The sequence below is a fragment of the Molothrus aeneus genome, chromosome 19 (genome assembly GCF_037042795.1).
Source record: "Molothrus aeneus isolate 106 chromosome 19, BPBGC_Maene_1.0, whole genome shotgun sequence".
In the NCBI taxonomy this organism is placed as follows: Eukaryota; Metazoa; Chordata; class Aves; order Passeriformes; family Icteridae; genus Molothrus; species Molothrus aeneus.
The window spans coordinates 2,492,712-2,520,008 of NC_089664.1; the positions used below are offsets into that span (position 1 = coordinate 2,492,712).

General features: G+C 51.9%; 1 protein-coding gene across 1 annotated transcript in view; it reads left to right on the forward strand.

Annotated features, from left to right (window-relative positions):
- Nucleotides 1-3,251: 3,251 nt before the first annotated feature.
- The window catches only part of LOC136564863 (collagen alpha-1(II) chain-like), a 96,300-nt gene continuing 72,254 nt past the window's right edge, over nt 3,252-27,297 (forward strand). Inside the window, exon 1 of the mRNA XM_066563163.1 lies at nt 3,252-3,339. Coding sequence (XP_066419260.1) covers nt 3,252-3,339 — 88 coding nt within the window. The remainder of the gene's footprint in view (nt 3,340-27,297) is intronic.

The window sequence follows — 27,297 nt, forward strand, 5'->3', positions numbered from 1 at the left end:
GATTCAAATGGCTTGAGAGTCATTCCCTGGAATATTTGTCTTGGGATGCAGAAAATTCAGGCACACCTGAGTTCAAGGTGCTCAGGGAATTTGGCTTTTTTTATTCCCTGGAGCATGAAAAGCTGGGATCATCTACAGATTCCTCATTCCAGCCACATTTCAGACAGCACCCACAGACTCCTACATCTCCTCCAAGGTGACAGATTACTCATCCCAGCGTATTCATCCCTCTTTATCAAGCCTAAGCAGATCTCCTGATATTTTCCAGGCTGTGAAAACACCGTTTTCAGAAAGTGCCTGATGGTGATAACAAACCTCCACTCAACGCTGTCACTCAGCACATTCCAAAATATTTTGCAGAAGAGGCAAATTTTGCATTTTTATGTGATTTAAAAAAAAAGTCACTTGAGACCCTTGAAAGGGACTAAATTGCCCAGGGTCACCCAGCAAGTGAGGACAAGGTTAAGGTTGTTCTGTGTCTTCCTTCATGCTTGGAGTCCCTGGGGGTGTGCAGGGTTTTTTTTACATCCACAGGTTTTTGGTAGGATCCCAGTGAGGGTGGGGGGGTCGCTGGGAATTTGGCATCTCCTTGGAGGGAATTAACTCGGGGAGAATTTGAAGGGGAGAGCAGTAAGAGAAACGCTGGAAGGTTTGGGGACTGAGGGATGGCGGCAAAAGGTGCCCTGGGGCTCTGAGAAGGGTGTGCAGATATTTGGGGGTGAAGTTTGGGGTGGGTGAGTCAGCAGAGAACAGAGATCTGAGCAAACCAACCCCGAGAGAAGGGATGGAAATCCAGAATGGAGCCCCTCCACCCAAGGAGGGAGGCAGGAACAAGCTGGTGGAGCAGAGCTGCTAATTCAAAGCATAACAGTATCAATAACTGGAGTTTATTCATTTTAGCCTCACTTCCACTTTCTGTCATTACTCTGAAACAGAATATCCCAGCCCTGGCTTTGTCTGTGTCTATTTTTATTATTTCCCAGGTTCTGGTATCCTTTTTTTCTGCCCAGCACACCCAGAGGAGGAGGAGGAGGAGGAGGTGTGTTCCTTGTCCAGCTACTCCTGCACAAAAGGCTGGCACACCCACAGGGGTGGAAACCTGAATTTTCTCTCCAAGGGCTGAGGAGGGCGTGGATGTGGTTGTGTCACTGGATACAGCAGATGAGAGGGTGGTTATAATAAAGAGGATGCTGAGCCAAGAGACAGGACTGTGGCACAGGAATCCTGGGAATTTGACAAGGGGATTTTCCTCCTCCTGGGTTGGAGTGTTGGAAAGACCTGGTTCTGCAGGGGATCCTCTGAAACCAGACCTGGTTCTGCAGGGGATCCTCTGAAACCAGACCTGGTTCTGCAGGTGATCCACCTAAACCAGACCTGGTTCTGCAGGGGATCCACCAAAACCAGACCTGGTTCTGCAGGGGATCCTCTGAAACCAGACCTGGTTCTGCAGGTGATCCACCTAAACCAGACCTGGTTCTGCAGGGAATCCTCTGAAACCAGACCTGGTTCTGCAGGGGATCCACCTAAACCAGACCTGGTTCTGCAGGGGATCCACCTAAACCAGACCTGGTTCTGCAGGGGATCCACCAAAACCAGACCTGGTTCTGCAGGGGATCCACCAAAACCAGACCTGGATCCACCAAAACCAGACCTGGTTCTGCAGGGGATCCTCTGAAACCAGACCTGGTTCTGCAGGTGATCCACCTAAACCAGACCTGGTTCTGCAGGGGATCCTCTGAAACCAGACCTGGATCCACCTAAATCAGACCTGGTTCTGCAGGGGATCCACCAAAACCAGACCTGGATCCACCTAAACCAGACCTGGTTCTGCAGGGGATCCACCAAAACCAGACCTGGATCCGCCTAAATCAGACCTGGTTCTGCAGGGGATCCACCTTAACCAGCCCTGGTGGGATGTGCAAGGAGCAGAGGGCAGAGTCCCACGGGTCCCCAGCAGGGGTGGGGTGCCAAGGGATGGGACATGTGCTGCAGGGACAGATGGTCACACCCAAGGGAATCAATCAGCGAGGTTCTGGAGGGAAAGGCAAACCTGTGTCACGTGTTCTTGACAAATAAAATCCTCTCCATGGCAAAGCAAAGGCTCCTGGAGTATCTCTGACCTTCATTTGCTCAGCAAGCCGAGCCAGTGTGGCAGGGGAAGCCCCTGGGAAGGGGCACAGAGGTGGCACAGCAGGTTTTGCACTGAGCTTGGCTCATGTCTCAAGCAGGATTTCAGGTGGGGATTCCAGAATCTCTTTCCCAATGCCACGGTGTGGCATTCACCAGCAAAATGACAGCTGGGTGTCACTCCTAAGCATCTCCTGCTCCCTGGCAGGGATGTCCAGCTGGAGTTTGGTTGCCTGTCTCTTGCTGAAGGTTCCCAAGTCTTTTGTGTCTCTGCATGATTGCTGCAGGGAAAATATTATCGTGGATTGGGAATGAGCCTCCCTCCCCATGGGCCTGAGCCAAAACCCCCCAGGGGATCTGTGAGCACCCAGGGCTTTGTCACTGTACACATGGGGTACAGTGGGACACTGCAGAGCTGAGCAGGTGGGGTGTGCTATGGGGTCTGCAGTGGGACTGGGGCTATTCCCTTTTGGGGTGAGCTGCAAACACCTCCCTTGGGAGCGTGGCGTGGCTGGGGAGGACCTGGCCTGGCTCAGATTTATCCCCCATGGCCAGTAAGGGGCTGGACTGGCCCAGACCCTGAGGACAGAGGGGTTATCCCGAGTCCAGCTCTCACTGGAGAGCTGGGGAGCCTCACTCACCCCACAATGCCCGGGCAGGAGCTGCTCTGTGCTCCCCCTGCAGGAGCAGGGCCGGTACCCCCAGGGGGAGCCGGGCACCCCGAGAAACACTCGCAGTGAGGTTTGGGCATGGGAGGATGTGGGATGGCTCCTTTACCTGCGGAGGGCGAACCAGCACGGGAGGGGGTGTCAGCAACCCCTGCGGACCCCGCGTGTGCGTGTCTGGGGTGTGTCTGTCTGTCTGTCTGTCCGTCCGTCTGTCTGTCCGTCTGTCACCCGCCGAGCCCGCACGGGGTGGGGGGGGGGAGATAGGAGAAACCCCCACCCCAAACTCCTCATCCCCGGCGCGGCTGATTTTGGGGAGGGGGTGCTGTGGGAGCCGGGCGGTGCGGGGCAGGGCGGGGGCCGGGCCGGGGCCGGGGGCGGGGGCCGGGGCCGGGGCCGTGCCTGTCCCGGCGGCGGGGCCGGGCCGGGATGCGGCGGGGCCGGGATGCGGCGGGCGCGATGCGCGGCGGGGCGCTGGGGCTGGCGCTGCTCTGCGCCCTCTCCCTGGGCCGGGCAGCCCCCGAGCCGGGCTCCGGGCTGGACTCAGGTAGGACCGGCGGCCGGGGGGGTCCCTGGGGGCTCAGCGGGGCCGGCGGGGACATCCCGGGGATGGATGCGGGCGGTCCCCAAGGGATGCGCTGGGAGCCGGGCACGGCCGAGGGGGGAACGGGGAAAGGGAGGGGGGGGCTCGGCCGGGACCCCCGGGGATGCGGGGATGCGGCGGCGGCGGCTCCCGGCGGTGCGGGTGAAGGGGACTCCCCAGGTGCTCCTCCCGGCCATGGGGCAGCCAAAAATGTTATGGGACAAAAAGGTTCTGCCCACGGCGAGGGGCGTCCCCCTGAGCTGCTGGCGGCGCTGGGGGAGGGCAGGGACGGAGCTTTGCGGGGTCCCTGTGTCACAGGGGGGCCTGGAGGGATCCCCCCCGCGGGACAGAGCAGGGGGATTGCTGGGATTTGTGTGTGGCTTCTTGGCTGGCTCACATAATAGAATCATGGAATCCCAAACTGGTTTGGGGTGGAAGAGACCTTAAAGCTCAACTTGGTTCTCCCCCTGCATGGGCAGGGACACCTCCCACTGTTCCAGGCTGCTCCAGCCTGGCCTGGGCACTGCCAGGGATCCAGGGGCAGCCCCAGCTGCTCTGGGCACCTGTGCCAGGGCCTCACACCCTCACCCTTGAGTATCATCCAGCTGTGAGGCTTTGCCCTTTGGTCGCTGCTGCCCGGGCTGGGGAAGGTCCTGAGCTCAGGTTTTATTCTCAGGTTCTCAGGTTTTATTGTAGATCTGACTGGTGCAATCCTCCAAACGTGGGGTTTTCCTGGGCTTTGGTCTAAACCAAGACACTTTGGGCTCGAGGCTCTTGTTCCCAGGCAGTCCCTGCTGATGGAGCAGGCAAGGCTGTGTGGTGGCTCAGCTCCAGGAAACTCCCTCGAGGAGCAGGAGGGGAGTGAGGGGCAGCTGGGCTGGGCTGGGCTGGGCTTGGTGCCTCTGGAGCTGGGCTTGGCTGTGGGAGCTGGAGCAGTGACACCCCTGGGGTGCTGCTGTGCCTGGCTGGGTGCCCTGGGTGCTGATCCTGAATCACTGACGTGTGCAGAGAGTGCCAGAGGAGAGCAGCTCATGGCTGGAGCCGGGATTTGGTGTTCAGGTCTGGTGAGACCTTATGCGTGCTGTGTCCCCTTGGCTCCAGCAGTGGCAGGGAAGAGGGCACAGCACGTGGCAGCTGTGACACCTTAGGGAGGAAATTGGGCTCATTTCTTAGGAAAGAAGGATCCCTGTGTTCTTTCCTCCCTCTGGCTCAGTCAGGACAGGGTGATTTGTTGCTCCTGGTTCTCTGGGTGGGCAGGAAGCTGTTGGTGTTCCTGGTGTTCTGTCCCCTGTGACCACCCATGTCCTTCAGCACTTATCAAATCCATCCCATGAACTCTAAACTGTGTCAGCTGGAGCATCAGGCACTGGGAATGGTGCAGAGGATGATTTTTAAGGGAGCAGTTATTGAACTTGGATCTATTTTTTGTGGTTTCATAGAATCCCAGAATTGTTTGGGTTGGAAAGGACCTTAAAACCCATCCAGTGCCAGCCCTGCCATGGCAGGGACACCTCCCACTGTCCCAGGTGCTCCCAGCCCTGCCCAGCCTGGCCTTGGGCACTGCCAGGGATCCAGGGGCAGCCCCAGCTGCTCTGGGCACCTGTGCCAGGGCCTGCCCACCCTCACAGGGAACAATTCCCAATTCCCAATATCCCATCCATCCCTGCTCTCTGGCAGTGGGAGCCATTCCCTGGGTCCTGTCCCTCCATCCCTTGTCCCCAGTCCCTCTCCAGCTCTCCTGGAGCCCCTTTAGGCCCTGCAAGGGCTCTGAGCTCTCCCTGGAGCTTCTCCTCACCAGGTGAGCACCCCCAGCTCTCCCAGCCTGGCTCCAGCCCTGGAGCAGCTCCATGGCCCCCTCTGATTCTTTTTATTGAAATGCCCAAGAATTTCCCTGCAGTGCTGTGGATCTGGCACGGTGCTGGCACTGGCAGGGATTTTTGCATTTGGGATGTGTGGGGTGGGATGAGCCCCAGCTGCCCCCCTGTCCTCACAGCCTGGGGCTCTCCAAGGTTTGCTGGGCTCCCCCCACCATTCCTGGCTGCTCTGGTTCAGGAGGAGGAGAAAGTGAGGAGCTCCTTGGTTCAGTGGGAGCCCAGCAGCCCCTGAGCCACTTTTCCCTCAGGAAATGCCATAAGTGGTAATTGCAACTCCACTCTGCAAAGCACAAAACTCCCCAAAATCAACCCAGAAAATCCCATCTGGGAATGAGATCCAAAAAGGAAAGTGCACAAACAATTTGCCATTAATTAAAGCTGGAGTCAGCCAATTAAAATCTGCTTAATTAAGGGATGCATCTGAAAATGCAGGGCCTGGCTCCTGCAGATGGCATTTCTTGCTTGAGGTTTTGGGAAAAGTAGTTTTCCAGGAAATTATCCTGCTGGAGGCCTGAGATTCCAAAATGTCAGATCCAGCATTGGGCAAGGTGCTCAAATCTGGGGTCTTTTGGGAATGTGCACATGGACTTGGTAAAGGAAACATTGAACCTGATGAAAATATGGAAAATTAGACATAAATTGTGTTGTATCAGTGCTGTCTGTGTACAGCTGCATGTGTTTTATATATATATTTTATATTAAAATATATTTATTTTTGTTAAATCATGTTTGTTTGTGATGCTGACGCTGATAATCTTAACTAGTTCCAAGTCCAGCTTCTTAAAATCCAGAAATCCCAGATTTGTACTCTTTGTGCCATTTCCATTTGACCCTCCATGCTATGGAGTGGCAGGACGCCCTTAATTAGGCAATTACATGGAATTACCAATTTTTTTCCCCTTGACAAGACCCTAAATTGTGCATTTAAAGTGGAATAAACACAGGGGTCACTGCCTGTGCCCCCAGCACCGAGAGCAGCTGGGAGCCTTCCCCTGAGGCTCTAAGAACCAAACCCTGGGGGCTCTCAGGAGTGCTGGGCAGCCCAGGCAGAGCCCACCAGGATATTTTTACAACCCAGCTTTTATCCCTGAGCTCCTTTGTGGGCTCCTCTTTGTGCTCCAGAGGAAGGAGGAAAAAACCTGCCTGGGTTTGTGCTTCATTTGAAGGATTTACTTATGTGAGCTCTGCGTTTGCTGAGCATCATTTTCCAGCATTTTCTGCTGGATGAAAGAGCCTCTTCCCTAAAATCCTTTTATCTGGGAATAGGGAGGAGGTGAGTTCCTGCTTTCTCTCAAACACCTTCTCTTGATCCCCTGGGGCCGTGTGGTTGTACCTCCCTTGCACTGACCCGGGTACACCCAGGTGCCTCTGGCTTGGCTGCTTTGGGAATTCCAGCCTGGAAATGGCCCCAATTTCCTTGGACACAGGGAACAAGAACAGCACTAGTAATCCTGAAGTTAAGTCTCAAATCCCTGTTGCCAACCAGAAAGATGCTATAATAGAATTTATTCATCTTCAAATGAGGGTAAAATCAGGATCTGATCGTGTGGGAAGAGCTTGGGAGATGACTGTGGGTTTTTACAAGTAGTTTTGGAAGTGAGCAGTTGTTGTTTCAGGTGGCAGTGCCATTGGTGGCCAGCTGCCCAAAGCACCCATGTAGGAACCCCCAAAGGATGATTTTCCTTCTCTGGAGCAGAAGGTGCTGACCCAGGGCCTGCCCTGCATTCGGGATGTGGCACATGGGGGACATTTTCCTGCTGTCCCAGCTGTCCCAGCCTCCTTCCCAAGGTGACAGGAGACACAACCCTGATGGCAAAGCCCTGGGGATGGGATTTGGGGTGCAGGGACACTGAGGGGTGGGTGCCCATCCATCCTGGGCTGCCAGACCCAGCTGCTGGGATGGTGCTTTTTGCTCTCTTTAACTTTGGAGCTGTTTGGATTGGGTTGAAAAGGACCTTAAATCCCATCCAGTGCCAGCCCTGCCATGGCAGGGACACCTCCCACTGTCCCAGGTGCTCCCAGCCCTGTCCAGCCTGGCCTTGGGCACTGCCAGGGATCCAGGGGCAGCCCCAGCTGCTCTGGGCACCCTGTGCCAGGGCCTGCCCACCTTCACAGGGAACAATTCCCAATTCCCCCCAATTCCCAATATCCCATCTGACCCTGCCCTCTGGCAGTGGGAGCCATTCCCTGGGTCCTGTCCCTCCATCCCTTGTCCCCAGTCCCTCTCCAGCTCTCCTGGAGCCCCTTTGGGCCCTTTAGGGGCTCTGAGCTCTCCCTGGAGCTTGGATGGAGAAGTCTCTCTCTGTTTTAAATCTGTCTCATGCTGGATTATTTGAAAACTTCCAGCCCAAGCTTCCCAGCTGTTCCCAGGATCCCTGTCTTCAAAATGTTTTGGTGTTCCTGGAAGCTTGGAGTGCAGAGCTGGTGTTTGGCTGCATCCCCATGAGATCCCTCCAGACAGACCAAGTTAAAAACCCAAAACTTCTCCACAAGCCTCATTTCCTAAAGCCTCTTTCCCTCCAGATCCAGGCCCAGCTCTGAGCTGGCTCTGGCACTCACAGCCCATGGCCCCTGTGCCACCACAGGGCACAGAAGATGCCAGAGCTGCTTTCACCTCTATTTTCTGCACTTTAGTAGGTGGGAATCATTCCATATCATCCCATATAAACTCTGGGGTGGGGTGCTGGGAAAGGGTTGCAAGTGCTGTTCCTTAGGGCAGGATTTTTCCAGAGAAGTGTAACAGCAGCCTTGGGATCAGACCAGCTGCCCAGGAGCTGAGCTGGAGCATACAAACATCATCCCCATGGGAAGGGGGGCAGTCTGGGCTGAGTGCCACACCTCAACCTTGTCCAAAGCCTCCAGCTCCCGGTGTCGAACCCAAACTGAGCCAGGCTTAGGTGGGAGATTCTGGGGGCAGACACAGAGTTTGGTGTGAGAAGCAGCTCAGAGAGGCTGCCCACACCTCCTTCCTCTGGGCAGGCTCCCAAAAAGCTCCTAATTCCTTGCAGGAGGAGCAGCCATCTGCTCCTGGTTGAGGTCCTGGCCGTGGGGTGACGTAACGTCGGTGCCTCCCTGGCTGAGGCAGCTGGAGCTCTTTGTGTACGTTCAGGGTGTGCTGTAGATGAATTTCTGTGTTTATTTACACGTGACATGGCTCTCACAGCCAGCCCAGGGCTGGCACTGCCTGTGTGGGCCAGGAATTCTGGCTGTGGTGCCCTGGCAGGGGCTGGGAATGGTTTTAGAGCTCAGCTCTGAGGAGGGGCCGTTCCCTGGACACCGCAGGTTGTGGGGGTCTGGTGCTCCTCAGGGGGTTTGGGTGTCTGGGGCTTGGCTGAGAGGGAAAGCTGGGGGATAGCAATGGATCCTGGGTGCTGGGATGGGTCCTCGTGGCCCTCTGGGTGCAGGGTCAGGGCTAGGTTCTGCTGGGAGGGAGGGAGGATCACAGAACAGCAGAATCAATCACAGAACCAGAGAACCACAGAATCAGTCACAAAATCTATCAGAGTCAGAGAATCAATCACAGAATCAACCACATAGTCATGGAGTCACAGAATCACAGAATCAATCACAGAATCAACCACAGAGCCACAAAGTCACTGAATCAATCATGGAATCACAGAATCAGTCACAAAACCACAGACTCGATCACAGAATCAACCACAGAATCAATCATTAAATCAACCAGTCACAGAATCCGTCATGGAATCACAGAACCAATCACAGGACCACAGAATCAATCATGGAATCACAGAATCAACCACAGAATCAATCACAGAATGCATCATGGAATCACAGAATCAGTCCCAGAATCACAGAATCAGTCCCAGAATCACAGAATCAGTCACAGATTCAGTCACAGAATCAGCCACAGAATCACAGAATCTGCTGAGCTGGAAGACACCCACAAGGCTCCCTCCTCCATGGGAAGCTCTGGGATGTGTCAGGGGCTGTGCTGGTGCTGCAGCTCTTTCCAGGCTGCTGCACACAGGGGCTCTGCCTGCTCCTGCCAGCCCTGGCAGAGCATTGGGGCACAGATTTGGGCACAGAAACCCCATTTCCTTCCCCTAAGGAGAGGCTGCTCACCCAACCCACCACCCCACTACAGGCTTAGTGGGGTTCTTGGTGCTTTGCTCCCTGGTTTTAGACAAACTCAGCTATTGTGTTTGTGGGGTGCCCTGATGAAGGCAGGAATGATGAATCTGACTCCATGCTCTCACAAGGCTCATTTATTACTTTATGATACTATATTATATTAAAGAATACTATCTATACTATACTAAAGAATACAGAAAGGATACTTACAGAATGCTAAAAAGATAATAATGAAAACTCCTGACTCTTTCCAGAGTCCTGACACAGCTTGGCCCTGACTGGCCAAAGAGTGAAAACAACTCCCAGCAGAATGCAATGGAACAATCACCTGTGGGTGAACAATCTCCAAACACATTCCACATGAGCACAGCACAGGAGAAGCCAATGAGATGAGAATTGTTTTCCTTTTCTCTGAGGCCTCTCAGCTTCCCAGGAGAAAAACCCTGGGTGAAGGGATTTTTCCAGAGAATGTGACTGTGACACAGCTGCCAAGGCTGGCTGTGTCCCTGTCACTGGCTGGGGTCTGTGTACAAATCACAATCAGGACAGGACTGCTGGGAACGTGCCTTAAGCTGGTTTATTTTCCAACATCAGCCTCATTCCATGGTTATGACAATGGGAAGATGCCAGCAGCTCACATCCCAGGCAGCAGACAAAGAATTTAATGTTACAAATTACTTTAAAAGTTTTTTGAGCAATCACACGAAGCTAAAGCACATTGACAGTAGTTCTATCCAACCACTATAAGCACACGTACCTTTGGTTAAACAATGTTTGCTTATTTCAAATACAATACCTGCTTGTGAGCCTTCAAACACAATGCACAGAGCTCCATTATCAAACTTAGAACTTCCTAATACCTCACTAGATAAACTTTTCTGTAGCTTAGGGAGTTATTCTAGACAAGCAGTAATACACAGACCATTGTTCTATTTGCCCTTACTTTCCAATTCTCATATCATTTTTCTGCTGACCAATCTCATGGCTACTGCTTAGCTCTAATCACAGTTGTGCTGTCTCTGAGGCTGCCTTTTGCAGCTTTCCCAAACCCTGTGATTTGGTGCATTCCCACATGTCCCTTGCCATAGCCCAGGGTTCTCTGTGAGCATCCCCGGCCCTGTGGGATTCTCGGCTCGGGGGCACCTGGGGACACTGGCACAGGGAAACGCTTCCTGCCTGGGGCACAGGGATTCCGTGTCCCGCTGCTCCTGCATTGTGCTCAGGCTGCATTCACGCTCGGATGGAAAGCTTTGCTCTCTTGGGGTCATCAATTAAGGGGAAAAAGCTTCCCCAGGATTTAAGCACCCTCCTCCCGTGCCTTTGCCGCTGCAGGAACTCGAGAGAGCAACAAAATGACAAAAATCAGCTTCTGTTTAGCGCACCTCAACCCTGACCGGGCGTTCCTGAGCCACAATGAGGGCAATTAGTGCAGCGCTAATTGCCGGCGCTGCCGGCAGTGTCATCCCCGCGGGGCGAGAGGACAGCTCAGGACACAGAGCCCTGATCCCGGGGCTGATGGGGACAAGGGGATACGGCGCGTGCCGAGGGGACATGGGGGGACAGAGGGACACGGCAGGACAGAGGGACATGGAGGGATGGAGGGACATGGCAGGACAGAGGGACATGGAGGGACGGAGGGACATGGAGGGATGGAGGGACATGGAGGGACATGGAGGGACATGGAGGGACAGAGAGACGTGGCAGGACAGAGGGACATGGTAGGACAGAGGAACATGGCAGGATGGAGGGACCTGGTAGGACAGAGGGACTTGGAGGGACAGAAGGACATGGAGGGGACAACAAGACAGACACAACAGGACAGAGGGACATGGAGGGATGGAGGGACATGGCAGGACAGAAGGATGTGTTGGGACAGAGGGACACTGGGTTGAAGGGAGACAATAGGACAAAGGGACATGGAGGGACAGAGAGACATGGTAGGACAGAGGGACACAGCAGGACAGAGGGACACGGCAGGATGGAGGGACATGGAGGGATGGAGGGACATGGAGGGACAGAGACATGGCAGGACAGAGGGACACGACAGGAGAGAGGGATGTGGAAGGACGGAGGGACACAATAGGACAGAGGAACATGGCAGGATGGAGGGACATGGCAGGACAGAAGGACATGGAGAGGCAGAGACACATGGCAGGACAGAGGGACATGGTAGGACAGAGGGACTTGGAGGGACAGAAGGACATGGAGGGGACAAGACAGACACAACAGGACAGAGGGACATGGAGGGATGGAGGGACATGGCAGGACAGAAGGATGTGTTGGGACAGAGGGACACTGGGTTGAAGGGACACAATAGGACAAAGGGACGCGGCAGGACAGAGGGGCATGGAGGGACAGAGAGACACGGCAGTACAGAGGAACATGGGAAGGAATTGTTCCCTGTGAGGGTGGGCAGGCCCTGGCACAGGGTGCCCAGAGCAGCTGGGGCTGCCCCTGCATCCCTGGCAGTGCCCAAGGCCAGGCTGGATGGGGCTGGGAGCACCTGGGACAGTGGGAGGTGTCCCTGTCATGGCAGGGCTGGGATGGGATGGGCTTTAACTTCCCACCCAAACCATTCCATCATCCTCTGATTTCCTCTCCAAACAATGAAATGTGTTTATACTGAAGATTAGGAGTACATGACACAGGTAATTTCTGCTCACAGTGCAAGAGATACATGTTATTTATTACTTTCTCTGCTTTCCTGCTGCTGAACCTTCATTTCAAAGCCACATTTTCCACAGCAGCTCCCGCAGGGAGTGGGAAATGCTTGATGAAAGAGGCAGGTTAAACAAGCTGCCATCCAAGGCAGGCACAGCAGCCAGGAGTGGAACCTTTCATTTGGCAGAGCTGAGTTATTAATACTTGTTTGAAGTCCTGGAATGGATCAGTGAAACAGCTGGGCTTTGCCTGTGCAAATGCTGGGCTCTGTTCTGGCAGGGCTGAGGGAGATGTTCTGTAATGAGAGCTATTAAAAGGTCGTTGGAGATGTAGAGGAGTTTTGAAGTCAGATCTCAGTTTCTGGCAGCAATTTTTGTGTGAGCAGATTTTTAATCAGCTCCTGCTTCTTTTTTCCCTTTTTTTTTTTTTTCTTTTTCTTTTCTTTTTTTTTTTTTTTTTTTTTTTTTTTTTTGCATTCCTAGAGCTTTTGGATAGATTTGGAAGTTTCAATTGGATGTTTCAATTTTGAGGATGGCAAATGAGAGATGGGGTGGGATTCATGTCAGGAGACAAGACATGGTGCCATTGTGCCACGTGGTCCCCCTTGGCCTGCTGGTGACATTTTGAGGAGTGTGAGGTTAAAGTGAGCTGCAAAGCAAAGGGACAAAGAGAGAAAACCAGAGGGTTCACACTCTGCAGGTGGGGCTTGGGTGAAAAAGAGGGAGCTGGCACTGCCCAGGCTCCCCAGGGAATGGGCACGGCCCCGAGGCTGCCAGAGCTCCAGGAGCCTTTGGGCAGCGCTGCCAGGGATGCCCAGGCTGGGGTTGCTGGGGGGTCTGGGCAGGGACAGGGGCTGGGGGATCTTTGTCACATTCACATTCTCTGGAAAAATCCCTTCACCCAGGGTTTTTCTCCTGGGAAGCTGAGAGGCCTCAGAGAAAAGGAAAACAATTCTCTTCTCATTTGCTTCTCCTGTGTTGTGCTCATGTGGAATGTGTTTGGAGATTGTTCACCCACAGGTGATTGTTCCGTTGCATTCTGCTGGGAGTTGTTTTCACTCTTTGGCCAATCAGGGCCAAGCTGTGTCAGGACTCTGGAGAGAGTCAGGAGTTTTCATTATTCTCTTTTTAGCCTTCTGTAAGTATCCTTTCTGTATTCTTTAATATAATATAGTATCATAAAGTAATAAATCAGCCTTGTGCGAACATGGAGTCAGATTCATCATTCCTTCCTTCAATGTGGGTAAAGTACCCCACAAATCCAATAGTCCCTTCCAACTCAGGATATTCTGTGATTCCACAGCTGCTCTGGGCACCCTGTGCCAGGGCCTGCCCACCCTGCCAGGGAACAATTCCTAATTCCCAATATCCCATCCATCCCTGCCCTCTGGCAGTGGGAGCCATTCCCTGGGTCCTGTCCCTCCATCCCTTGTCCCCTTGTCCCTGTGGGGAGCAGAAGCCACCTTGCTCCCCCGGCAGGTCCTGGAAGACCACAGACCCCACAGAGGCCTGTGGTGGTTCCCTTTTTATCAGGGAAAACCTTTAAGCTGTTAAAAAGGCTCTGAGCAAAGCCTTCTGTTGGGAAGAATGAGAGTTTGACAAGAAAGTCTCACAGGTATGTGTGTGCTTGGCAGAAAGATTTTTGAATGTAGGATCTGATGAAGGAATAGAGATGGAAGCAAGTTTTGATCTAGAAGAAAAGAATTGCTGAGCCAGTCTCACTGGATAACCAAGGAGGCAAAGGGTGTGTTAGTTAGAAGGGGTTTTATGGCTTAGAGCAAAGGATAAACCCACCCCAAACAAGAAGATGTTTTTACCAAGCAGGAAGAGAGCACAGGCAAACAAGGCAGCAAAGCTGCAAGTAGAAAAAAGGTCTCAGAATTTTCCACTGCAAGAAACCTGAAAAAAACCTTCTGGCTTAAACTGTAATGTACTGACTTTGAGTGATTGGAGAACAGTAACATGAATATGGTAATTACAGTAGTTATGATAGGCTGTAGATAATAGTTAAGGTATAGATTGGTTCTACTGTATGAAGATGCTCAGCAAAGAAAAGTATAGAATGCAATGTAACCAAAAGAAAAGTCTAGAATGCATTGTGACCAAACCCAAAGGGTCTCCAGGCCTGCCTGCAGCTGGAGCTGACAGCTGTGGGCACAGCTCTGTCACCCATGACCCTGGACTGCTGTGACACCTTGGATGCAATAAACTGCATTTTGGATACAATAAACTGCATTTTGTGTACAATAAGCTGCATTTTGGAGAGCCCCTGGAGTCCCACATCCCTCATTTCAGCTCTTACAGCCTCCCTCAGTGGCTCTTCCCAAAGCAGAGCTCAGGTTCCTGCCTGGGGCACACAGAGCTCTGGATCCACATGAATCCATCCTGTAATGCCTCACTTGTGGTTTTCCTCTCCCTTTGAGGAGACTTTGGGGAATCCTGCAAACCCAACACCTCCTGCAGTAAAAGTGCTGGTAATTTTCTCCCCCAGCTCTGCTGGTTTTAATTGTGACTCCCAGGCCAGCTCCAACAACCCACATGTTTCATGCATTTATTATTTCATTTGCTCCTGGCCTGCCCCAAGGCTGGCTTGTGGTAGTTTCAGCTGCTGGCAAGGCTTTAAATCCAGATGAGATGTTTTTCCTAAAGGGAAGGATGTTTTTATAAATTCAGCCACAACTGTTGGACTTAATGCAGGAATTAAGCTGGAGATTTCCTTTGGCCTATTCTCTGTAGGACAGCAGAGCACAGAATCACGGAACTGCAGACTGGTGTGGGTTAAAAGGGACCTTAAAGCTCATCCAGGGCCATTCCTGCCATGGCAGGGACACCTCCCACTGTCCCAGGCTGCTCCAACCCCATCCAGCCTGGCCTTGGGCACTGCCAGGGATCCAGGGGCAGCCCCAGCTGCTCTGGGCCAGATCTCAGTGGGGTTTTTTCCCTGCATGAATAGGGGCAGGTCCCACACTCAGTGACCACTCTATCACCATTTTTTGAATGCTGACTGAGAAAAAGGGACCCAAAAGGAAACTAAAGCAGGAAAAATGCTGTGCCCCACTGGTACAGCTATAGGAGGCAGTGCTTAGGTGTCATATTTGTCTTTGTTGTCATTTAGTGATCCAGATTTTTCATTTTTCTGTCCTAAATGTACCAGGTGGTCAAGGCTTTTTGTGGGCAGGGCGTGATGGTGCTCCAGCAGCACCAACTGGTGTTACTGGTGTAGCTCCTGCTGGTCTCTGGAAGAGCTGGGCTGCTAAAAAATCCAGTTTATGGCTGTTGGGACATTGCAAGTGTGTTTGTGCAGTGGCAGGAGGGGTAGGAGGTGTTTTAGGGACGTTTTCAGGGCGTAATTCACGTTGGAAGAGACTTCTGGAGATGGTGCAGCTGCTCTGGGTAGCTCCATCCTGATCCAGGGACCTGGGCCTGGCTCCACTGTTTGCTGTGGGTCAGGATTAAATCTTTAAAACAGCATTTCGTGTTCAGACTCAAATGTTTATTAGTTCTTATATATGTTACAGTCTCACAAGTTGTGAGTTTTACAGCACTTCACTTACAAACTACAAAAGAGAGCTGTATATGTCTCTGCAAAGTCTTTTAAGGATAAACTAATTACTTAAATATGCTAGTAAATATTTAAGTAAATAATAAATATTTAGGTAAATAAAAAATTACTTAAATTATTTTTACTTTTAACTTAATAATCAATCACTCATATAATAATTTTGACTTAATAATCAATCACTTAATAATCAATCTACTCACAATGTAGACTTTTTAATTTCATTGCACAATACTACCTAAACCTATAAAGAAGAAAACAAAGAAAAAAGAGTAGTTACTACTCTGAAACCTCCATTTTACCTTATATATATTACTGTATTCTAAAACTTTAAGGTTGCTGCTATGTGATATTACACACTTCTATTTAAAATACACACCTATAATCTTAGATCTATCATTCAATTTTAGAAGTTTTCTCTACAGCCTCAAGCCAAATGGAGTCTTCTTTTAAGAACCAGTACCTATCAGCACAGAAATTTTAAAATTATCAGCAGCCAGGGTTCCAACATGTGGGGACAGGAGTGGCAATTCCAGAGCTGTTCTGTGGCATTTACATTTTCTCTGAAATTTTTTTTTTTTGCTCAAGATTTTTCTCCTGGGAAGCTGAGAGGCTTCAGAGAAAAGGGAAACAATTCTCATCTCATTTGCTTCTCCTGTGCTGTGCTCATGTGGAATGTGTTTGGAGATTGTTCACCCACAGGTGATTGTTCCATTGCATTCTGCTGGGAGTTGTTTTCACTCTTTGGCCAGTCAGGGCCAAGCTGTGTCAGGACTCTGGAAAGAGTTTTCATTATTATCTTTTTAGCATTGTGTAAATATCCTTTCTGTATTCTTTAGTTAGTATATTGTAGTATTCTTTAATATATTATAGTGTCGTAAAGTAATAAATTAGCTTTGTGAGAACATGGAGTCAGATTCATCATTCCTGCCTTCCTCAGGACATTCCCCACAAATACAATACTGTTCCTTTGTGTCTGGGCTCTTGTTCCTGAGATTTGCAGAGTCTGGTTTTGTTTAACTTGGTCTCAAGCCTTGGGGAGAAGGGGCTGGGGTTACATCAGAGGCTGCAGCTTCCTCCTGTCGAGGGCAAGGAGCCAACTGATACCAGAATGGGCAAAGCAGGCAGGGCTGACACACTCCAGCAGCTCCCAGGGCATGGAGACAGCTCCAGATTTGTCCAATTTGTGGGAATTGCAATTGTGGGAATTGAGAAAGAAGGGAAGGAGCAGGGGGGGAGGAGGCTGAGCCCAAAGCAGCTCCCCAAGGCACAACAGGGATGCAGGAAGGAGCATCCCAGGCTGTCCCAGCGTGTGGGGCTGCTCTGCCTCCTCCCCTCAGCCCAGGGACCCCCATCCCGTGCAGCTTCCTGCCTCTCCTGAGCCAGACATGTGCAAACGTGACCGGGAATCCACCCGGGATGCCTCTTCCTCCCCCGGGCTGGTATTTCCTCCTCCCGGCTGCCTCCCCCCTGCACGGCCCCTGCTCCAGGAACCCGGGCAGGCATCGCTGGTGACCCTGAGCTCCCCTCCCTCCCCTCCTGCTCAACGGGGAGCATCTGGCAGGCACGTGCTGCCCAGAGCCTCCCAGGCTCCTTTCTGGGATGTGTTCCCTCGCCAGACCTGTGGAGACACCCCTCAAAGGGACCCCCCCAAGGACAGGGGTGGCCCCAGCACCCCTGCTCCTCTCATTGTTCAGGAATAGGTTCCTCCAGCAGAAGGGTTTGGGGGCTGTGCTGGAAGTTTGAGTGTCACAGGGTGAGGAGTGGTCCTGGATGGCTCCAGCCTGATCCCCTCTTGGCTGCTGTGCACTCCTGGCTTCCAGGAATGCATTTCAGGGGATATTTTGAAGAGGAAACCCTTCTGGTTCTGGTGAATCCCCCCCCCCCCGATGCCTGGAGCAGCTGGGATGTTCCCTGGGCTGGGCTGCAGACCAGCAGGAGGACACCCCATGCCTCATGGCCTTGTCTTCTCCTGACCATGCAGGAAGGGGACAACAACCTTTTCCTCCTTTTCCTCCTTTTCCTGGGGTGACCCTGAGTGTCAGGGAGGATTTCTCCATCCAGAGAGCCAAGAGGTCCCTGAGATGTTTTATTGTATTTGTGGGGTGCCCTGATGAAGGCAGGAATGATGAATCTGACTCCATGTTCCCATAAGGCTGATTTATTACTTTATGATACTATATTATAATAAAGAATACTATACTATACTAAAGAATACAGAAAGGACACTTACAGAATGCTAAAAAGATAATAATGAAAACTCCTGACTCTCTCCAGAGTCCTGACACAGCTTGGCCCTGACTGGCCAAAGAGTGAAAACAACTCCCAGCAGAATGCAATGGAACAATCACCTGTGGGTGAACAATCTCCAAACACATTTCACATGAGCACAACACAGGAGAAGCAAATGAGATGAGAATTGTTTTCCTTTTCTCTGAGGCTCCTCAGCTTCCCAGGAGAAAAACCCTGGGTGAAGGGATTTTTCCAGAAAATGTGAATGCCACAATGTTTGGCATGGCCAGGGGCAGGGGGGCTTTGGGCAGGGGAGGATGGATCACGACCTCAGCAGCTCCTGTCAGCTGGGAAGGCTCTCCCTGGGGCTGTTCCTGGCCCAGAGCCCCTCTGGAGGTGTCTCTGTGGAGGAAGGGCAGGAGTTTCTCTCCAGGATGGGGCACTGCAGGGGTGAATTCCCCACCTGGCATTGGTGGGGCCATCCCTGAGCCTGGTGCTGCAGCCAGGGAGGGGATTTGGGGCTGGGCAGGAGCGGGACAGGCATGGCCACAGCCTGGTTTTAGAATTAATGAGGAGGTGGAAGCTTTCATCAGGGCTGGGGTGTGGTGGATGGACATTGGCAGCCTGCTGAGCATGGAGAGGGGCTGGATGATTTTCCAGATAGGATCATAAGGCCCTGGCTTAAAAAAAACCCTAAAAAATCCCCCAAAGCCAACCAACCAACCAACCAACCAAAAGAACAATAACGACAACAACAACAAAAAAAAAAACCCCAACCAAACAAAAACAACCAAAAAACCCCACAAAAAACAAACCCCAAACAAACAAAAAACCAAGCCAACAACAACAAAAAAGCAAACAAAACCCCCAAAAAACACCAAAAAAAGAAACAAAAAAAACCACAAAAAACCAACCAAACAAAAAAATGGAAGCAAAAAACCCCAATAACAACAAAAACCCCAAACCCCAACAAAAACAAACACAAAACCTCAAAAATCCCCAAAAACTCTCACCCCAAAAAACCCCAAAAGCCCCCCCCCAGAAAAAAAAAAAAAAACCCAAAGAAAAAATTTTGAAAGACTAAATAATAAAAAATTCCCTCTGAACTTTTTGTGTCCAGTTTTTGTGCTTGAACCATGAGCAGTCAGGTTTCCCATGCTTATCTCCAAGGCTGTGAGGCTCAGGAAGTTTAATTAACAGGAGGTTCAGGGCTGTTAATGAGCCCAGCAGCTGGAGCATTCAGCATTTGTGTGCTCAGCAAGTGGGGAGTGCTCCCAAAGCAGCTCCAAGCCCACTCTGAGGGCTCCCTGCTTCTTATCCTGAACTGGGCTTGGGTTTCCAGCCCAGAGGATCCTGCCCACGTTGGAGACAATCTGAAATTAAATCTCCTCCCCAGCAGTTCCTCCTCCCCAGGAAGGTGTGAGCAGCAGGACAGGGAGAGGGCATGGCTGGGAACTCACCCTGGAGTGACCTCCTGGTGCTAATTAAAACAACTCCTGGGCTGTTGGTTTTAATTTGCTGTGTTTATTTTCCCCCTTGCAGAGCAGGTTGTGAACATGGCTCTGCTGCAGCTTGGGAGGGATTGGATCCATGTTGACCCAAGGAAGGTTTTTTCATGGAATCCTGGAATGGTTTGGGTGGGAAGGGACCTTAAATCTCATCCCATCCCAGCCCTGCCATGGCAGGGACACCTCCCACTGTCCCAGGTGCTCCCAGCCCTGTCCAGCCTGGCCTTGGGCACTGCCAGGGATCCAGGGGCAGCCCCAGCTGCTCTGGGCACCTGTGCCAGGGCCTGCCCACCCTCACAGGGAACAATTCCCAATTCCCAATATCCCATCCAGCCCTGCCCTCTGGCACTGGGAGCCATTCCCTGTGTCCTGTCCCTCCATCCCTTGTCCCCAGTCCCTCTCCAGCTCTCCTGGAGCCCCTTTAGGCCCTGCCAGGGGCTCTGAGCTCTCCCTGGAGCTTCTCCTCACCAGGTGAGCACCCCCAGCTCTCCCAGCCTGGCTCCAGCCCTGGAGCAGCTCTGTGGCCTCCTCTGGATTCAATCCAGCAGCTCCAGCTCCTCCCTGTGCTGGGGACACCAGAGGGGACCCCCTGTAATCGATGGGGTCCATGAGAGGGGCACAATCACCTCCCTTGCTGCTCTGCCTGCTCTGCTGGTGATTTTTGGTTTATTTATCCTTCCAGCCCTGGTCTCTGGAGGCAGTGGGACCCATGGGGCTGCACCCCTCACTCACCCCTTGGGAGTGCCTTTCCTGTGCCCAGCTGATTCCCAAGGAGCTGCTCACCATCCCAATTCACATTTGCTCCCCACTGGGGACCCTTTACTGGCCCTGGGCTCCCTCCCAGCTGTGGCTGTGCCTCAGGAGTGGGGACAGAGCTGCTGTGGCCTGGAGGAGCCCTGGGCAGGGCAGCACCCATGGGGCACACAGAGAGCTCCCTGAGCTGGGAAATAATTCCCAAACCTGGCTCTGGGGCACACACAGAGCTCCCTGAGGAGAACAATTCCCAAACCTGGCTCTGGGGCACACACAGAGCTCCCTGAGCTGGGAAATAATTCCCAAACCTGGCTCTGGGGCACACACAGAGCTCCCTGAGGAGAACAATTCCCAAACCTGGCTCTGGGGCACACACAGAGCTCCCTGAGCTGGGAAATAATTCCCAAACCTGGCTCTGGGGCACACACAGAGCTCTCTGGGCAGGAGAACAATTCCTGCACCCAAACCTGGTTGTGGGAAACTCACAGAGCTCCCTGAGGAGAACAGTTCCTGCACCTAATCCCCAAATTCAGCTGTGGGGAGCCCACACAGAACTCCCTGAGCTGGGGAACAATTTCTGCACTCAAACCTGGCTGTGGGGAGCTCGCATGGAACTCTCTGAGCAAGGGAACAATTCCTGCACCCAAACCAGGTTGTGGGGAACTCACACAGGGCTCCCTGAGGAGAACAATTCCCAAACCTGGCTGTGAGGAGCCCAAATTGAGCTCCCTGAGCAGGGGAACAATTCCTGCACCCAATTCCCAAATCTGGGGAGCCCACACAGATCTCCTTGAGCAGGAGAACAATTCCCAGACCTGGCTGTGGGGTGCCCCTTCCCCAGGCTCAACCCCCCAGCTCTGCACCCAGCAGATGTGAGAACATGAACCCTGCTCCTTTCCACAGCACACAGTTAGTTGCCTTTCCCCATTTAATCTCCCTGAATGTGTTTTTGTTTCATTTTTCTACTCCTTCCAGGCTTTTACTGGAATTCCCACAGGCCTGAGCAGGTTGGGGATGCTGATTGGAAACAGAACAGGGCTGGAAGTAGCTGAGATAAATGGGCTGATAAAGCAGCCAGAGCCTGGCTGGTGTGGGACTGTCCTCACCCCTTCTCCCTGCTCCAAGCCAGGACTGCCCCACTGCTGGGAATTGCTGCTTCTCAAGGAAGGGAACAGAGCTGGAGCCCCAGGAGAGGCTGGGGGAGCTGGGCAGGGGCTCAGCCTGGAGCAAAGGAGGCTCAGGGGCCCTTGTGGCTCTGCACAGCTCCTGACAGGAGGGCACGGCCAGGGGGGTCGGGCTCTGCTCCAGGGAACAGGGACAGGAGCAGAGGGAACGGCCTCAGGCTGGGCCAGGGCAGCTCAGGGTGGAGATCAGCAGGAATTTCCCCATGGGAAGTGTTGTTAAACATCAAATGGGGCTGTCCAGGGAGCTTTGGAGTCCCCATCCCTGCAGGTGTCCCAGGAAGGGCTGGAGGGGGCCCTGAGTGCTCTGGGCTGGGGACAAGGGATTGGTCACAGGTTGGACTCCATGAGTGTGGAAACCTTTTCCAGCCTAAATGATCCTGATTCTAGACTGGCTGCTGTTTATTCATGGCAGCCACAAAACCAGAGTGTGTTTTCCCTCTCCTGGCTGATTCCCTAATCCACAGATCTGGCTCAGCTGAGCCCAGAGAGGCTCAGATCAACCTCCAGATGAGCCAGAGACATCCTGATCACATCCCTGCCATCCCTGCTCTGCTCCCAGGAACAGGGACAGGAGCAGAGGGAACGGCCTCAGGCTGGGCTCAGGGTGGGCATCAGCAGGAATTTCCTCATGGAAAGGGTGATGAAACATTGGCAGGGGCTGCCCAGGGAGGTCTGGAGTCCCCACCCCTGGATGTGGCACTTGGGGACATGGTCAGTGGTGGCCTTGGCAGAGCTGGGAGATGGTGGGACTCAGGAGGGCTGGGAAGGCTCTTGAAATGCAGGAATCAAATATTTTATGGAGGTGTTTGAGCCTGCCCCGTCCTGCAGCAGTGCCGTGGCTGTGGCAGAGAGGGGACAGCCCCATGGCTTTGCAGGTGTGTGATTTAACCTTGTTCTGTCAGTGAATTCAAAATATTCAAAATTTGGGGCTGAGATGATCCCTTAGAGTCTTTTTTTTACTGCAGGTTTGATGGCAATGGCACAGCAGTTCATGCCAACTCCACTTTTCACATTACTTTTCTTTCTTTGCTTCACTTCCAAACCAGGAGAAAAAAGCAGCAAAGCCATTCCTTGTCGTGGTCCTGCTGCTCCCAGGGCACTGGAGTGTGCTGGGAAGGCTGGAACGCTGCTCCAGCCCAGCAGGAGAGCTGCTGCAGCAATCTCCGGACATTTAATCTGATGACTGCCAAACAAAAGCAGCCCGGTGGCTTTGGAGGAGCCCTGCTCGCTGCTGGCTGGATAAATCCTGCAGGAATTGCTGCAGTTGGACAGGAAAGTGAGGGTTTGTGCCCTCAGGAAATGCAGGTGTGGAGCCGGAGCAGCCATCCCGTGGTGTCTGCAGCACTGCAGGCTCTCGGGGAGCTTTGGAGAGTGATTCATTTTTTAGGGATGTTTTTGGGATATTTTTAGGGATGTTTTTCTCAAAAAGGAGAAGGGGAGAAGCTCTCTCCTTCTCTGAGGAGCAAAGCTGTGCAGCAGCAGGGGCTTGTCCACATCCAAGAGCTCCCAGGTGAGATGTGCAGAGGGATTTTGGAGATTGATGTGCAGAGGGATTTTGGAGATTCACATCCACTGGGATCTCAGTTCTTCCACCCTCTCCTTCCATGGGGCTACACTCACTACAAAGTCACTGTTGTCACCTGCTCTGGTGTTTGTGGCTGCACCTCACACCTGTCCTGGGGACACCTGGGCTTCCCTGGCATGTGGTGGGAAGAATGGTGGAGCCCAAGGTTAGGTCTCGGGTTTTGTGTTGCTGAAATGGCTCCTGAGGTATTAAAGAGTCCTTTTCCCCAACCCCATGACTGAAGAAGAAGTTGAGATTCCTCAGTTCTGCTTTTCAAGGTTGTTTATATTTTTCTTATCTATTCCATTCTTTCTCTGACCTGCTGAGGTCTGTCCAGCAGGTCAGGTTGTGGCACAGTCCCTGCCCTTGGGGTGGTGTTAACTTTTGATACTAAGAACTACCTGTGCTTTTTTTACAATAATTTTACAATACCTGTCACCTATGTTAGACAGTCTGTCTCTAATCTAAACCAATCCAAAAGTGCCACCATCACAGCAGAGGATGGAGGACAAGAAGAAGGAGAAGAAGGACAGAACACACCCAGATGCCTCCATCTTGTCTCTTGAACCCCCATTCTAAATCCCCAAAATTCTACATTTTCACCCAGTGATAAATTCACTATCATTCTACTCAAATCCTTGTGGCTTGTAACGCCTCACACACAGTTGGGAATTGTTTCCATGGGCTAAAATCAAAGGCACAGGTGCTTTTGATTCTGTGCCAAGGTCTCTGAGCCTCCTGCCAGGGTCTGGAGTGCTCCAGGGCAGCCAGAGGAATGTCCTGGGTTCTGACAGGGAATAGGGGGTGCCTTTCCAGGCTGTGGATCCTGCACATTGACACCAGTTCTCCCTGGGGCATGTCCCCTGTTTGCTGGTCCCACAGGGATGCTGGGGGGCCCTGGAGGTGTCACCTCCCCTGCAGCTCCTCCAGAGCTGATGGTTCCAGCAGATGGCCCTGCCCTGGGCAGGGACAGGAGCCAGGGAACAGCTGGGGCGGTTTTGGGCACCATAATATAAAAAATGACATTGAGCTGTTAGAGAGTGTTCAGAGGAACAAGGGAAGGGTCTGCAGGGGCTGTGAGGGGCAGCTGAGGGCTCTGGGGTTGTTCAGCTGGAGCAGAGTGAGGGCAGAGCTCCCCGGGGCTGCAGCTCCTCCCGAGGGGCAGCTCCCATCTCTGCTCTGGGCCAGGGACAGGAGCCAGGGCACGGCTGGGGCTGGGCCAGGGCAGCTCAGGCTGAGCTCAGGGCAAGGTTCTTCCCCCAGAGGGTGCTGGCACTGCCCAGGCTGCCCAGGGAATGGGCACGGCCCCGAGGCTGCCAGAGCTCCAGGAGCCTTTGGGCAGCGCTGCCAGGGATGCCCAGGGATGCCCACCCAAGGCTGGGCAGCTCACAGAGCCCTTGGCACACCCAGGATCCATGGAAAACCCCCCTGACCTCCCCATGGCATGGCTCTCTCCCTTCCTGGCACTGAGAGGCAAAGCCAGGTGCCCAGGATTGCTTTTCACCAGCTGGGAATGTTTTAATGTCTTGGAAAGAGAAACCTTGCAACCTTCTAGCAGGAGGAGGATTTCTCCCACCACGGTGCTGGATACAAAATACAGCTTAAAAAATAATTCCTGGCACTGTGGGGGGACAATTGAAATATTGTTTTAGTTTAGGAAATCCTACTTTTCCACTCAGGATTCATGGATTTAGGTTTTCTTCTTTATTTTAAGCATTCCAGGGTGGGTTATAGGTGATGTCCTGGTTTTCTAAGCCATGTGTGTCCATAAAGCTGGGAATTCCAGGGGTCCTCCTCACTGCTCCACAGTTTTTTTGTTCTGCAGGTGGCTTGAAAATGAGGTGGAATGGAGATGCAGCAAAATATTGGCTGCATTGTCAGACATGAGAGAATCCAGAGGATTCTGAGGCACTGGAACAGAAGATGTGGAATAGAAGAATATAGAGGAATTAGAGAAAATAGAAGAATATAGAGGAATTAGAGAAAATAGAAGAATATAGAGGAATTATAGAGAATAGAAGATTATAGAGGAATTAGAGGAAATAGAAGAATATAGAGGAATTAGAGAAAATAGAAGAATATAGAGGCATTCTCTGCTTGGGGGTGCTCCTCAGGCTGGTTCCTTCCAGCTAAAGGAACAGGGAATTGAGGGAGGGTGGGCTCAGGAGTCTGGAGCTTGGTGGAAGCTGAAGCAGAGCTGGAGAAACTGGGTCTGAGCAGGTGGAAAATTTCCAATCAGGAAGTGGGAGTGAAACTCCAGCCTGTTAGAACTGTTGGGTTTCCTGGGGTTTTGTGAAAAGAAAAAAGTAAATTAAAAAACCCCAAAAGTGGTTTACTGGGGGGGGGGGGGGGGGGGGAGGAAATGTCCTGTCATCTCCAGGGGTTAAAAATAACACTGAATTTTCACTTTCAAACAGTTTCAGTTCATTAAAGGGAACTTGCACTGAAAGAAAGATAACAAGAAAGAGGCATCTCATCCACAGAGGTGAAACCTTTCATTTCTGGGCTGACTCAAACTGACTCATTTTCCTTTTTTTATTTTTACTCTAATATAGGGAAAGTTTTCTGTTTGACACATGATTTCTCTCCAGCTATTCCCTTTAACCCTGAGAGCTCCCCCACATCCCAAATCCATCCTTTCCTCAGTCTGGGCTGCTCAGGGAAGTGATGAATCACTAACAAATGTTTTCCTCTGCTCTAAGGCAGAGGGAGGAATGAAGAGCAGATTTTATATATATATATATATATATTTTTTTTTGCAAGGCAGAGACATCTCTGCTGTTCAAACAAGACTTGTCTGGGGCTCTCCCCAAATCCACCCAAATCCCTGCAGAGGCAGTGGGATGGGGGAGTCTGTCTGACCTGGGCTCTTCTTAGCTTCACTTGTGATAAATAATCCTCAAAAACTTCAGTTTTGAGGGGGAAAAAATAGATTTTCCTCTGGGTTCTACTGCATTAAAAAAACCCTCTGGGAAATTCTTTAGGTTAGTGAAGAAATAGAGAGGAAGGGAGATTGGTTTGAGCTGGGAAATCATTATTGCTGCTGGGATGCTGTGATGCAGCCTTTGAAGCAGAAAATACAGGAATGGGCACGAGCCAGGCCTTGGATAGGAAGGTTTTCAGGGGGAACAGGAGGATTTGAACCCTGGAGAGGAAAAGGGGATGGAGGAGCCCACACCCAGCAAGGGGATTTTGCATAAAGGTTGGCCCGTGCCCTCTGAGCGTGTCCTCTGCAGGATCTCATCCGTGCTGGAAGTTGCTGGAAGCTTCTCCAGCCCCATCCATGCTCATCCTCACCCCAGGTTTCCAGCTGTGGAGCCTGCCCAGCCCAGGATGTGCCCCAGGGAGCTCCAGAGGGTTCAGCCCCTCCTGGGCTTTGGCAAAGTGGTGCCTCCAGCACCATTTGTGGGGTTTGGCAGTTTCTCTGCACATGAATAAAACCCTGGTTGATGTTTGTTTATTTGCCCACAGGCTCCTGAGCTCTGGTTCCAGCACTGTGGGCTCGACCTGAGCTGGTGAAAGGAGTTTACAAGAGGAAATCTCTTGGCTGGGGCTCCCAGAGACTCCCACAGCTGGGGAAGCAGCAGCTCCTGGCTTGGAGCAGCTCCTCGGGGGATCTGAAGGCTCCCAGGCACCCAGAGATAATTTGGGTGTAAAAATACCAGTGGTGGGGGAGAGGTGGGAGGTGATGAGCTCTGTCAGAGGAGCTTGGAGGAGCGTTTGGGAGTGGAGTTAAGGTTGAAACCACAACAATTCAATCATTTGTACAGAAACCTGGCAGCCGCCGGCGTGCAGTGAATCACAAATGTGCACATGTTTTGCCTGGGGTGAAAATCTGAGCTCTGCTTGGCTGTGAAATGGCAGCTTGTTAGGCTGGGAAACACTCATTTTTAATGTATTCTTTTATTCTTGGGAGCTGTGTTGAAGGGAGCGGGAGGGGAAGGCCGGGGCTGGTGCTGCTGCCCTGCTCTGCTGCTCTGCCTCTTTCTTGGTTTCTTTTATTCATTGCTCTGCCCCAGGCTGTGCTGGTGTCTTGGTTGGAAAAGCCAGGTGTCTGCTAAGGAAGGCAGGAGCCTCCCCTGAAATGGAAAATGTAAACTCCCTCCCTCTGAATTGTTATAATTTTGAGATTAAGGGGCTCTCAGGTAAAGATATGAGAGTAGGAATTACAGTTCTTTACTAGGGAAACTGAAAAAAAAATAGAAATGTAATAGTATATGTGACAGTGTTCACAGGAGTCTCAGGCTGAGGGAAGAGACGAGGATTTGACTCCATGTTTCAGAAGGCTGATTTATTATTTTATGATATATATTACATTAAAACTATACTAAAAGAATAGAAGAAAGGATTTAACCAGAAGGCCAGCTAAGAATAGAAAAAGAATGGAATGATAACAAAGGCTTGTGGCTGGGACAGAGAGTCTGAGCCAGCTGACTGTGATTGGCCATTAATGAGAAACAACCACATGAGCCCAATCCCAGATGCACCTGTTGCAT